This window comes from Ceratotherium simum, chromosome 31 (assembly GCF_057802395.1).
Source record: "Ceratotherium simum simum isolate JZ-2026a chromosome 31, ASM5780239v1, whole genome shotgun sequence".
NCBI classification, from domain to species: domain Eukaryota; kingdom Metazoa; phylum Chordata; class Mammalia; order Perissodactyla; family Rhinocerotidae; genus Ceratotherium; species Ceratotherium simum.
Window position 1 is genome coordinate 20,068,329 of NC_141930.1, and position 13,934 is coordinate 20,082,262.

Below are 13,934 nucleotides of genomic sequence, written 5' to 3' on the forward strand. Positions count from 1 at the left end.
AAGACAACTTAACAATTGGGAGAAGATATTTGCAAACCATACATCTGATAAGGGGTTAATCTCCAAAATATATAAACAACTCATGCATCTTAACAAAAAAACTAACAACCCAATTAAAAAATGGGCAAAAGACCTGAACAGACATTTCTCTAAAGAAGATATACAGATGGCCAAGAGACACATGAAAAGATGTTCAAAGTCATTAACTATCAGGGAAATGCAAATCAAAACTACAATGAGATATCACCTCACGCCCGTCATAATGGCCATAATTAACAAGACAGGAAACAACATGTGTTGGAGAGGATGTGGAGAGAAGGGAACTCTCATACACTGCTGGTGGGAGTGCAAACTGGTGCAGCCACTATGGAAAACAGTATGGAGATTCCTCAAAAAAATCAAGGATAGAACTACCATACGATCCAGCTATTCCACTGCTGGGTATTTATCCAAAGAACTTGAAAACACCAATGCGTAAAGATACATGCACCCCTGTGTTCATTGCAGCGTTATTCACAATAGCCAAGACTTGGAAGCAACCTAAGTGCCCATCAAGGGACGAATGGATAAAGAAGATGTGGTATATATACACAATTAAATACTACTCAGCCATAAGAAACGATGAAATCCAGCCATTTGTGACAACATGGATGGACATTGAGGGTATTATGCAAAGTGAAATAAGTCAGAGGAAGAAGGTTAAATACCATATGATTTCCTTCATTAAGTAGTAGATAATAACAACAATAAACAAACACATAGAGACAGATATTGGATTGGTGGTTACCAGAGGGGAAGGAGGGAGGGAGGAGGGCGAAAGGGATAATTCGGCACATGTGTGTGGTGATGGGTTGTAATTAGTATTTAGGTGGTGAACATGATGTAATCTATGCAGAAATAGAAGTATAATGATGTACACCTGAAATTTATACAATGTTATAAACCAGTGTTACTGCAATAAACAAAAAATTAAAAAAAAAAAAGAAAACCATTAAGGATATAGTAGACTTGAACAACACTATCAATCAACTGACCTAATTGACATTTATAGACCATTCCACCCAACAACAACAGAAAATACAATGTTTTTGATTGCACATGGAACATTCACCAAGTTAGATCATATTTTGGGCCATAAAACAAATCTGAATAAACTTAAAAGGATTGGAATCATATAAAGAATATTGTGTTTCCATAACAGAATCAAACCAGAAATCAAATAGAAAGATATCTGGAAAAATCTCCAAATATCTAGAAATTAAACACTACTCATCTAAATAACGCATGGGTGAAAGAAGAAACCACAAGGTAAATTAGAACAAAAATTTTTTTTTGGTGAGGAAGATTGGCCTTGAGCTAACATCTGTGCCAATCTTCCTCTATTTTTTGTATGTGGGACACCACCACAGCATGGCTTGATAAGCGATGTATAGGTCTGTACCCAGGATCTGAACCTGTGAACCCCGGGCTGCCAAAGCAGAGCACACAAACTTAACCACTACACCACTGGACCAGCCCCTAGAAAATATTTTGAATGACATGAAAATGAAAATACAACATATCAAATCTTGTGGGATATAGCTAAAGCAGGGATTACAAGAAAATTTATAGCATTAAATGCCCACATAAGAAAATAAAAAAGATTTCAAATCAATAATCCAAGCTTCCACCCTCAGAAACTAGAAAGAGAAGAAAATTAAACCCAAAGTAAACATGAGAATGAAAATAATAACTGAAATGAATGAAATAGAAAATAGACAAAAAAAATAGAGAAAAGCAATAAAGCCAAATAAAACCAATAAAGTGGAGGACTTACATTACCTGATTTGGAGACTTCTATAAAGCTATAATAATCAAGACAGCGTGATACCAGTAGAGGGACAAACACACAGACCAATGGTACAAAATGGAGTCCAGAAGTAGACCCACACATATATGGGTGTGTAGAAATTTGAATTTCTACAAAGTCATCAAGGTAATTCCCTGAGGGAAAGGATAGTTTTTTCAACAAATAGTGCTGGAACAAATGAATATCTATATGGAAAACAAACAAACAAAAAAACCTTGGTCCTTACCTCATATATACAAAAATTAAAATGATCTTAGATCTAATTTAAGAGCTAAAACTATAAAAATTCTTGAAGAAAACAGTGGGAGAAAATCTTTGTGATTTTGAGTTAAGCAAAGATTTCTTAAATAGAACACAAAAAGCACAAATCATAAAGAAAAAACTGATAAATTGGACTTTATCAAAACTAAAAATGTTTGCTCTTCAAAATACACTGTTAAGAAAATGAAAAAGGCAAGCTACAGACTGGGAGAAAATATTTGCAAAACATGTCTAATAAAGGCATTTTATCTAAAACACATCAAGAAGTTTTACAACTCTCTAACAAGAAAACGCAATAAAAAGTGGGCAAAATATGTAAACAGACACTTCATCAAAGAAAATATAAAAATGACTAAGAAGCACATGAAAAGATGCTAAACATCATTAGTCATCTGGAAAATGCAAATTAAAACTACAAGAAGATACCATACACATCTACTAGAATGGCTAAAATGTAAAAGATTGACATAATACCAAGTTCTGGCTAGGATGTGGAGTAACTAGAACTCTCTTACATGGCTGGTGGAAAGAAAATTGAATAGCTATTATGGAAAAGTTTGACAGTTTCTTATTAAGTTGACCACGAACTTACCATACAATCCAGCAATTCTACTCCTAGGTATTTACTCAAAAGAAATGAAAAAAACATTTACACAAAGACCTATCTGTGAATGTTTACAGCAGCTTTATTTATAATAGCCAAAACTGCTAAGAACACAACCATCCATCAAGTGATGAATAAATTGTGATATATCTATACAATGGAATAATAGTCATGAACAAAAAGAAATGAGCTACTGGCAAGTGGATGAATCCCAAAAGCATTATGCTAAGTGAAAGAAGCCAGTCGCAAAAGTCTGCATACTGTATGTTTTCATTTAAATGACCTTCTAGAACTGGCAAAACTATAACGACAAGCAAAACACCAGCTGAGATGCAGGGAGGGGATTAACTGCAAAGGCACGTGAAGGAATTTTTTGGAGTGATGGAAATATTCTGTATCTTAATTATGGTAGTGGCTACACAATGCTACATAATTGTTAAAACTTATTGAACTGTACACTTAAAATAGACAAATTTTTTAAATCATACATCTTTCATCTCTTCATTCATCTAATATTCTGTGACTGCCTCTACTGTGTACATTCTACGTCTTTGCTCTACTGGGCGACGAGGCTATAAGCACCTTTAGGTGGACTTCAGAGGTGAGCCATCGTGGATTTTCTGGAGTTTATGGCATCAAAGGGGTAATAGTAGCTGTGTAAACATTCAGCTAAATGGTTGCCTAGGAGGAGATTTGGAAAACTGTTTGGGAAATGAGATTTATGTAAGAGTTTCAAGGCAAGAAATATATTTTGAGAAATGCAATGGGCTATCTATTTCACTGAGAATCTATTGTTATTACTGTGACTTAGAATGCTTTGTCTCAGGCCTAAGTAACCCTCCCCATGAAAACATCCTGAAATAATTTATAAAATTCTTAGTACTAGATTTTTCGCTCTGTAATGTTGTATAAATAGATGAATCTTTTCATTGAGTAGTTGCTTCATTTTCCTGGTGAGAAAACTGAGGCTCAAAGAAATTAAACGCCCAGAGTCAGATGCAGAAGTGGCAGCTCTGGAACCTAAGTCCGTTTTCCTGATTTCATTCATCTTTCCAGTACCCTGAGCCTTAGCAGAATTTCTACCCAACTTGTTTATCTGTTTTCAGACTTGGAGAATGGAATGTGAAAAGTGGATATTCTATTCTTGGAACAATGAACAGCTATGATATGGTAAAGATTTTAGGGTCTCTTACAACTACAACTTCATGCTCTGGTGAAATATATGAGCTGTGGTTCTTTATAGAGGCAGAAATTGCAGAGATTTTAATATCAAACTCCCTATCTCCAAAGCAATTGGCTCTCATGGTGGGGGGGGAGGGGTCCTCTGACCTTGAGGCAGCTGCCTTCGTCCAGCTCAAGTATCAGCCAGAGCAGCTGCCAAATTAATCATCAAATAGGGAGACATTTCTCTGGACATCCCTATTCCCTGATGAGCTCCCAATAAATGGTTTGGACAAATTCCTCCACACAAGGCCACTAAGCCTCATTGGGAAGGGGGGAAGGAGAACAGGGAGGGGCTTTCACTGCTGCTGCTCCCACTTCTGAAAAAATCTACTTGCCACATATATTCCCAATAAACTACTCAATTGTCCATGGCGGTGGGGGGTGGGGGTGGTCCCTGTGTTGACACCCAGGTGTATTTGCATGAAAATAGCATCGGAAGAGGAAGGGCAGTGGATGGAAGCAGATTGGACCGGGAAATCGCCACAATGAGGCATGCCCAGGAGACGAGGCTCAAGAGACTGCTTTCCAAGGACAGCCGACCTGTTTCACAGAGTCCTTCTCCCCACCTTATTATTGCCCTGTCTTCTGAGGTTGACTGGGGAGTGGTGAAATTTTTTCAAAATAAATTTAAAAATTCACACATAAAGTAGATCAAATGTTATTCCTACCAAACTCTCTTTGCACTGATTGAGCATACAGCAGGCATGGCCCAAAAGGGTGGAAACTCAGAGGGTGATTTTGCAGCTAAAGACTGGTTCGTGTAGAGGGGCTCTGCAGTGTGACCTGTGACCTCTTCCACAGGGGTTTTCTGAGAGGAATAGGGCATGACAGGGTTCAAAGTGTGTCCTGCAGGGGGATGAATGGGAACCGGGGCTTTCTGTGAGATCCAAATTTGCCATAGGGCTGAATCCAGACCTTGTTGAGAAATTATTTTTTTCTTTGAGAATGAAGGCAGGGAAGGCAACAAGGCTCCTCTGATCTACAAAAAGCAGAGTCCCCGTTCACCACCATGGAGAGAGCTCACGTTGTTGCCATGACCAGTTTCTAACACACAATCTGCCTAGGTGATTAGGTGAAGAGAGAAGGTACCTGATAAAGTAGAGATCGTATGGCACCAGAAATCACAGGCAGTAAAAGCAAGGGCAGGTTTCACTGTGTGAATGGCTATGAGGAAAGCACCTGGAAACAGAACATTTGCCTTCTTAAAAGGTTTGCGGTTCTGCTGATGGGGGCTGAGGTGAGTTTACAGAGCAGCAAGTGAGCCTGAGATGCTTCTGAGTTTCTAAGGCAACCTCATTGCCTGACAGGGGATCACATAGTGAAGAGAGGTAAGGCCACCAGTAACTCAAGGAGAACTTTTGTTTCATATCCTAAATGTTCAGGGAAAGACTAATGATGAAGCACAAAATTCCAACAAGCTAACCTTGCATTGGACAAATATTAATCTAGTGAGTTAGGTTCTGAGGTGGTGAAGAGGAACGAGGCCTGCAAAAAATTCAGAGGCTAGGACTCTGATACTATGGTGAGGTCTCTACTGATCTGTCCATATTCCCTTTCAGGGATCAGAAAGGGTTACTCCATCATGAACAGGTTTTCTTTGTTACGTGAAAGGACCTTTCTCAAACACTGAGAACTAAACAAACAAGGGTCTTTGCAACAATGAATGTCAATTCACCCTACTCTACCCCGCCCCCACCTGTCTCACACTCATCTCACCAGACAGGCATGTGACTGTCAGCGTGTATGACATGGGCTCAGTGGATGGTAGACAAGAAGGATGACTCTCCCCTGCAGCCTCAGAGAAGCATTACAAGAATAGATGGTGACAAAGCCCCAAACCTGAATTCTCAGAATATAAACTGAACTCTTCAGACAATTATTCAGATCCACGATTAGGATATTCCAATAAAGCACAGAGTTTTCTCTCTCTCCATTTGTCCCACCGAGTCCATGGCCAAAACTTCCTCCCACCACTCTTCACCACAAATAATGACAGGAGGAGGAGTTATACATCTGAGCAGACTATAAGGACACTCAGAACTTTCTAGGGTGTGCAGGTTTCTGGCTGACTATTAGACATTGGGGCAGGTCCTACTCATACACAGTTACAGACATGACAGGGACCCATGGAGATCCTATCGCCATTGCTGAGCAGACAGCTAATGAGGCAGAAAGAAACTATGATGGGAGCTTCCAGAAGAGTCAATGTCAACCCAGGGAAAAGTCAATGAGCCAGAAATAGCTGAGGCCGTTCAGCACCAGTCACTCTGAATTGCTTCTGAGCTACAGGCACAGGGAGCTGGGTCTCAGGTCAAGCAGAGTCATTTACTCAAAAGTACATGGGGTTTGAATCTTTAAATATTATTAAACTGATAATATTCAAAGGTTATTAAAGGAGTAAGATGTCAGTCCCTAAGCAAACCTCAAAACAGGAATCAAGAAAAGGCTTGACTATGAGAAAGGTGTCTAAAAATAATATGCTGTTTGTTGGCTGTATGACTTTTTGTTGGTTCTAATTTTTCATGGCTGGTAGATAAACATTGATCTTCTGGCTCTGATTCATTCAGATCTCACCTGGCTGCAATCTCCCTGCTGTTGCTGCACCCAGGGGATCTCTCCCTTAGGGCCCTCCTCTCCCAGGAGAGACACTACAGAGACTCTCAAAGAGAAAGGAGAAGTCACCTAGTCCACTTGCCCACCAGTGCAAGAACTGCCTGGTATCCCTGACAGGAATCATCTGGCCGCCTCCTGGGCACCTCTGGTGTAAGCAGATGGAATGCTGCTACTTAATCCATGGAAACCCTACATATTCCTGAACAAGTCCTTTGCTGCTCCTCCCTCTACTTTAAGAGCAGTGAATCCTCACAGCATTATGGAGACCTTTTGAAACTGGCCTTCCCAGTGGCCATTTTGGAGGGTCTACTCCTACTGGATTACTGAATAATTGCCCACTGAGTCACTGTTCTGAGTCAGGATTCCCCTCCATGCAGGATTAGATAATGGAGCAATTCTCCTCAGGAAGGTGCCTTGAGGCCACTGCATGTAGGGAGCTTGAGGCCATGAGTATTGTCTAAGAATTTGGTTCTTTTTAGATGGCGAGCCTCAAAGTTGGGGAGAAATTCATCTCTGGACTTACAGAAGAGGAACATTACGGAAGAAACTACACGAGATGTTAGTCAAGGGAAAAGAAAATATTTCCTACCCATTAAAGTAAAAATCAAGCACTGAATCTGACGCCAGATGTAGTGAAGTATAAGACAAGCCACAAGTGCTAGGCAGATTCCTAACTCCTGTGAGAAAACAAGAAGAAAGCTTCACTGATATTATCACAAATAATATTTTTCAACACCATTTAGATGGATTTTTCATTTTGGTTTGAAGCCCTATTACATGCTCTTATTATGGGATATTTCACTACTGTTTTCAGAAAACAGCTCCTCCTCACTCCACTTCCACTAACTTTGTAAGAATTTCCATAAACTTTCTAGAAAAAAAGTTCCCATAAAGTTTCTAGGAAACTTTCTAATCCATTTTTTAACCTTAAAACTACCTCAAAAAGTTTCCTCACACCAAACATTTATTTTTGTCATCTTTCATCTGTGAAAATAAATACATGGCACAAAAGCATGTTACTTTTAATTTTCCAAAAATCATTTTCTTTTATTACCTCATGAAATTGATGTTATGAGCAGATACAGTCAAGATAATAAGTAATTTTCTGATTTTTGAAAAAATGCTGTTTGTTGATCATAATCCCCTAATGACTCAGGAGCAGAGAACCAGAGAGTATTTCTCTGACAGCCCCTTGTCTGGGCGACACTCACACCCACATATCATTTAAGAACGCTCATTGGTATGCACTAACCATGAACATTCTTTCTTGTGAAGAAATTGTAGAAGATTTCTTCTATGGAATCTTTGAGCCATGCAAATATCTAACCCAGTGTTAGGAAGAAGATGAGGACTTCAGACTTTCATTACAAAAAGAGAAAAAAAAAAGGACTAAGTGACCCTTTAAAAAAATCCAATGGAGGAAAACCTGTGCTTTCCTGCTCTCAGGAACATGCTCAGGAAGCACTGGTTTAATCAAGCCAAGACTATTTTTGTCTAGCTGTAGCCAGCACACTCCCAGAATCCATGAACCAGAGGTTATTTTCCAGAGCAGACTTAAAACTCAATTCAAACGTGCTCCTTGGCGGTTGCTAGGAATGACACAAAAGATTAGTCTTTGGAAGCTCAAGGAGGACACAGAAAAGGCTGAGCAAGGGCAAGTGGCCTTTGCAAAGGAGAACCAGGGACACCAGCCAGTCACTGCAGACAAAGCAGCTTTCAACTGCATGCCTAAGGGCCAGGCTTGCTTGCTCCGCTCCCCTGGAAAGCCAGGTGTGAGGTCACCACGCACGGGCAAAGTGAAGTCAAGTTTTTTTCTTTTTTCTTTTATGTAAGGCTTAAAAACAAGCCAATATAAGGCTTAAACCACAAGCCAACATTGGGGGGTGAGTTGTTTCTGTTTCTCCCAAGGCCACCGTTTCTCTCTGCCCCTTTGGAAGCCCTTCCTTCTTGCTGCGGTTCCAGCAGGAACCTGGGTGACAAAGGGAAGCATTCAGACACAAGAGCATCAACACTAACCTGAGAAGTAGCTGCAGGTGAACTAGTTTCCTTACCACTCACTGCTGCCCTCTCACTGGCTGCGGCTTCTGCCACTTCTGCTTTCTGCACATTCGAATCCTCAGAACCAGGAGGACCTAAGTGCCCCAGACCTTCGCTCCCTGGGGTGGAAGGTGGGTTGGTGGTGGCTTTCCGAGTTTGGCCTTTATACCAACTAGGGTAAAGCAAGGGATCCGCAGTGTCCGTTGCTGCAGGGACTGGAGTTTCAGACTCTGTGGTCTGCGAAGAGCCAGTGGGCACAACCTCCCCCTTTATCAGGACAGATAAATTCAAAGGTAAAAAGAAAGAAGAAGAAGAAAAAAGCAGTTGATTTTAGTTCCCTTTGGTTTGAAACTGTGAGCTCTCTGTGCAGTGCCTCATGTAGTGCGTGTTTGATTCAGTCCACCCCCCGCAAGCGCTAAGGAAGGAATGCTGACAGTGTCCCCTGCCTTGGCATCTGTGTGTGCCCCTTCTTCTTTTCCAGGCTTGTCTGTCACTAGATGGTAGGCAGACAGCAGAAGCCTAAAATAAAGGTTGCTTATAAAATATCAGATATGGGAGAAAGGTCAAACTATTCACCAGAATTAATTTTTGACATTATGTGTGGGCCCCCAAAACCTCTTTTCTAAAACCAAAAATTGGTCTTATTGATCAAATCCAAATCTCATCTAGTTATCACATCTCTTTCAATTTCAGTGCAATTGGTATACCCAGAATTTCAAGATTCTAGGAACTATAAACAGTATTTTAGCCTGGTTTCCTATGGAGACAGAACATAGAATATAATTCCATCTTTGAGTCCCCCCGCTGAGGTTTGGTTTCTGTAGATAATTTCGATCCACCTTGAAAGCAGGTACAAAACCAAGGCTCCTTTTTGCTGGGTCTGCATGGCCCACAAACTCAACAGATTGGGACCTGTCTGCTGAAGGTGTCAGGGAGTCGGCACATAGATATGAAAACTGGTGACATCTTAGAAACATAAGGTCAGCCAACCAAGTACAGCATCTGAGATAAGCTAATTTCCTAAGAAATTTTAAAAATAATTCTGTCAACACATAATCTCATCAAATGACAAATACATAGAAAACTAGGCTTCATTTGTTTGCCCACTAAACGAAAGACTTAGTTGTATATCAAGGTAAGTAATAGGGACATAAACTAGCATGGCTTCTCTATTTACTTCCTTTTTATCTACAAAAAAATTTAAAGATCTGAAAGTAAAATCATTTTTATTTCTCACTCTGTATTATTTCTCACCCTACACCCTATATCTGTATTCAGAGCAGATCCAATCCTCATGATACCGGCTCTCTATGAACTAACATGTTGCACACATACACAATTTCCAGACAAAGATCATCTCAGATTTGAGGGTGTTATTGGTGGGAAAATCATGTTGAACTAAGTCTTGTCAACCAGTTATAACAACAACAAACCTATTGAATCACCTAGAGGACATTTCTCCCTGACACTGTGACTGCCCTGAAATCTTTTGTTTTCCACATACAAATGTTTGGCATATAGTCACCTTTTTCTTAAGGTAGAATAAATTGCTTAGGCTGTTCAGCAAGGAGGTACAGCTCAGTGTCCTGTAGGAAGGAACTCAGGAACAGTTACCTGTGTCCCCGGGGCATCGGCAGCAGGTGGCAGGGCTGCAGGTGGCTCTGGAGAGGAAACTGGAAGTGGCTCTGAGGGAGCCTGGAGCTCTGAGGCCAGCTGAGAGGGCTCCGAGGCTTTCTCTGGACTTTCATCTGCTCCTGATGACTCTGTTCGAAAACTGTCTACCTTTTCCACTTCCACTACCTCTTCTCCTTCTCTATCTCCTTCTCCTTCTCGTTCTCCTTCTCCTTCTCCCTCTCCCTCTCCTTCTTCTCCTTCTTCTTCCTCTTCTTCTTCATCTTCTGGTAAGGTAATGTATTTTTTAAATCATTATAATGACCACTGCAGCCATGAAAACAATTAATGGCCAGTACTTAAAACCCAGGTTAAGGTCAGAGCTAGAGAAATCCTCTCCATCAGACACTTGACAATCGCCCAAGTATGCTGTGCTGGGGCTTTGTGCTTCTAGTTAAATGTGGACAGGACAAATGTAAAGGAGGACCAAATCATCACCTTCCTCCTTGCTCCCTCCCCAGTACAAAGCGCAGTCCTCACCACCACTGTGACCCATCCATCCACCTCCCAGAGCCTGTTCACATTTATCATACTCTGTCACATCTGTAAGCTCCTGGAGGGCCGGGATTGTCACTTATTTATCTCTGTCAAATTAAATGGAAATGCAACTCTCCTCTCTATCTCAGAAAACATACAAACCCCATGTCTTGCTTTAATTTCTTACCTCCTTTGATCAGTGAATACCAACTTTTGCCACAATTAATGCCATGACTCTTTTCCTAACCCATGATCTTAATATTCCCTCAGGCAATATTAAGGACTGACAATATTAAGTAATTTTTAAACAAGATCCATCCTGAAGATTTGCTTCTAAAGTTACATCTGTGGACACTGATACAGCTTCATGGCATTATTAGTGATCTAGCTAAGGAGACTTGTCATCTAGATGGGATAGGATGAATCAAGACGAAGTTTTGGTCAGCTCCAAGGTTATTTTTCTCTTTTCAATTATTTCATCAGGATAAATTTCCAGGGGTGGGATTTCTGGCCCAAATGGTAGGGATGCATTTGTAACTCATGGAAGACATCTGGTCACAAAGACTCAGTTTTATTTCCAGGTTGTGAATTATTCTGTGACTCATTACTATTCTTGCCCTCTAAAGTTTGATTAAATGGATATGCTACAATATCTATCCAAATGTCAGAAATGTTTTATTGTTATCTCATCTTTAACCTTGCACCTAATGACACTACATCATGTGGCTAACACCTTGCGTAGGGTTGAAGCTGAGATATCATCATTACCATCAATGATTAAGTATTTGACTACTCAGAGTCAAATTATCATGCCAATAATGGCATTGTAATAGGCACTAAATAAACACTGTCAACAAACTATATGATTCTGGAATGACATAGAGCTTCACATTGGATTATAATCCTTGTAAAATTGTCGACATCCATTCTGGAAGTGATTCTGAATCCCCCTTTCCTCCCACTGAACCCTTCTGCAGCTTTCACACACCTGCAATTTTGGCCAAATGGTCACAAGAATAACAAACCTCTGTAAAAATCAATTTCACGTATTATTTTTTCTTCTCTATTGAGGTTGACTGTGAAGTGGTTCATGTTCTCATAACCATGGTCTATTTTCTCCATCTGAAATGCCTTTGATGCTTCAGAAATTCTGCAACAAAGACAAGTTGTTACTTTCTGTCACTGTTTAAAGTCTTACAGCCTCGAGTAAAAATGAAAAGTATGCATTTTTCCATAAAATGAAAATTACTTACTTTTGTAACAGAGTTTTGGCATTCTGTGAAAGCAAACAAAAGACAGGCTTACTTAAATTCTTTTCATCAAAGATGGTGTTGAGACTTAATTCTTTCCTTTGCTGACTCTGAAAATCTCATAGCTTAGTTTCTAAGTGCTATAGATAACTGCTGTTTTATACCACAACCCTCTTACGTTTAAGCAGTGTCATGGTCCCTTAAATATATGATTATGAAATTATTTAAACAGACAGAAAAATAAGCACATAATGGGCTTATATTTTGGTTGGTAAAATAGATCAAAATGAGACGTACATAAAATAACAAAAATGTGACGACAACTAATTCTCCACCTTCACGGTTAGATTCCTCTGGCGCCAACAGGAGACTTACCTGCAAAAACACTGCCATTTCTGGCTCATCCATGAACTGGATTCCCGACTCAACCAATTTTGATACATTCTCCAAATGATCAGAATACTTTTTGATCAGAGCACGGACGTGTTCCAGTTTCTCCTCTTGGGTTCGGGTAATGACTTGGGACATTTCATTCTTCCTCTCCTCCAGGATGCCATACAGGTAATCAAACTTCTCACAAAGTTCCTGTTTCTGTTTTCTGCAGCATTCCTGTGAGTTGAGTTAGCTAATGTTAGAAAACGTTTGAAAGAGTGTCTATTTGGAGAAATCACCTGGATGTTTTCAGAGACAAGAAAATTTACTTAGGATACTTTTTCTTTACCTTTAATCTGTCCCTTAGGTATAGATACCTACTATGTTGACGCTTTTAAAATCTCATTTTTATCCAATTTGATACTTAGACAATCCGAAATCAATCAAATTGGCTAAACGGATCAATGATTTTTTAATCTTATATTTTTTATAAATGGAGAATTTCATAGAAATTAGGACAGGTAAAACTGTCCTAATTTTACCATTGGTTATACAGCTTATAGGTTTATATTTTGCTTCAGAGTGAGCATGTATGTGTGCATATGTTAGTGTGTAAGGAAAAAATCATGGTACTTCCTGTACCGTTCAGTCTCTCTCTGTTCTACCTATACTGCTACTGTTTTAGTTTTAGTCCTCCCACGTGGATTCTGAAGCTTCCCAATGGCCTCTGCATAAGGGATCTCTCTCTTCAAGCCAACTCACACACTGCAGTCTAATTCATTTTCTTGGAGTACAGTGCTTTTTCTCTGTTATGACTCCCCATTGCCCAAAGAATAACATTAAACCTCATGACTGGCTTTCAAGCCCATCCATGACCTGGTTCCAGCATTCCTTCATAATAGTCTACTATTCTCCACCACATACCCTATGTCCAGCAAAAATGAACCACTCACTTTCTTTGCTTATGCTCTCCCCTCTATTTAGAATGTTCTTCCCCAATTCACAGTTGTAAACTCTAAGCAGTCTTTAAGGCATTTTCGAAATACCACTTCTTCCATAAAGCTTTCCTTTATGTCTATGACTAAATGTCATCTTTTAGCCTTCTGAAATCCCATGATAGTTACCATTTATGGCATATACCTGTATCCACCAGGTCCTCTATTTATCCAATACCAAGAGGGGAAATACTGGATCTGGTCTTTGATTCTTGGAGAAAAAGACCATATGGGAAGTCAGGCTGGTACATTTGCATTTGCATTGTGTGACTGAAGCATCTCCAGTACCATCCAGCTCCCTTTACTCTGAGTCCATGTTTAAATCATAATTAACTTTCCAGTTGGCCTGGTCATTAGTCTTTTGGTTTTTCAAGCTCCAGTAAGCTTGGTGTGTGTGTATGCCAATCTCCTTGGATCTGACCATCTCTGGGTCCAGGACCTTTACAGCTGAAAGCAGGTTTTGAGCCATGACGATCCAACCTAGCTCTTCTGCCTGGTGGGGGCATCTTGGGAATCCAGCCAATTTATCTCTGACATCTCTGACCTTTGTGTGACCTTTATTACATTTTTTTCATTTTAGG

At 40.0% G+C, this 13,934-nt stretch overlaps 1 protein-coding gene across 5 annotated transcripts in view; it reads right to left on the bottom strand.

The window, feature by feature from the left end:
• The window catches only part of TRIM55 (tripartite motif containing 55), a 67,990-nt gene that overhangs the window by 17,959 nt on the left and 36,097 nt on the right, over positions 1-13,934 (bottom strand). Inside the window, exons 5-10 of one of the 5 annotated variants that reach the window (XM_087420501.1) lie at positions 12,362-12,595; positions 11,990-12,012; positions 11,762-11,886; positions 10,203-10,483; positions 8,603-8,855; positions 7,141-7,228 (exon numbers count right to left, since the gene is read on the bottom strand). In XM_087420501.1, the coding sequence (XP_087276627.1) occupies positions 7,141-7,228; positions 8,603-8,855; positions 10,203-10,483; positions 11,762-11,886; positions 11,990-12,012; positions 12,362-12,595 (1,004 nt within the window). Of the gene's footprint in view, positions 1-7,140; positions 7,229-8,567; positions 8,856-10,202; positions 10,487-11,761; positions 11,887-11,989; positions 12,013-12,361; positions 12,596-13,934 lie in introns of all 5 variants that reach the window. The other 4 variants (XM_087420500.1, XM_087420502.1, XM_004435742.3 and 1 more) reach the window with 4 other exon arrangements.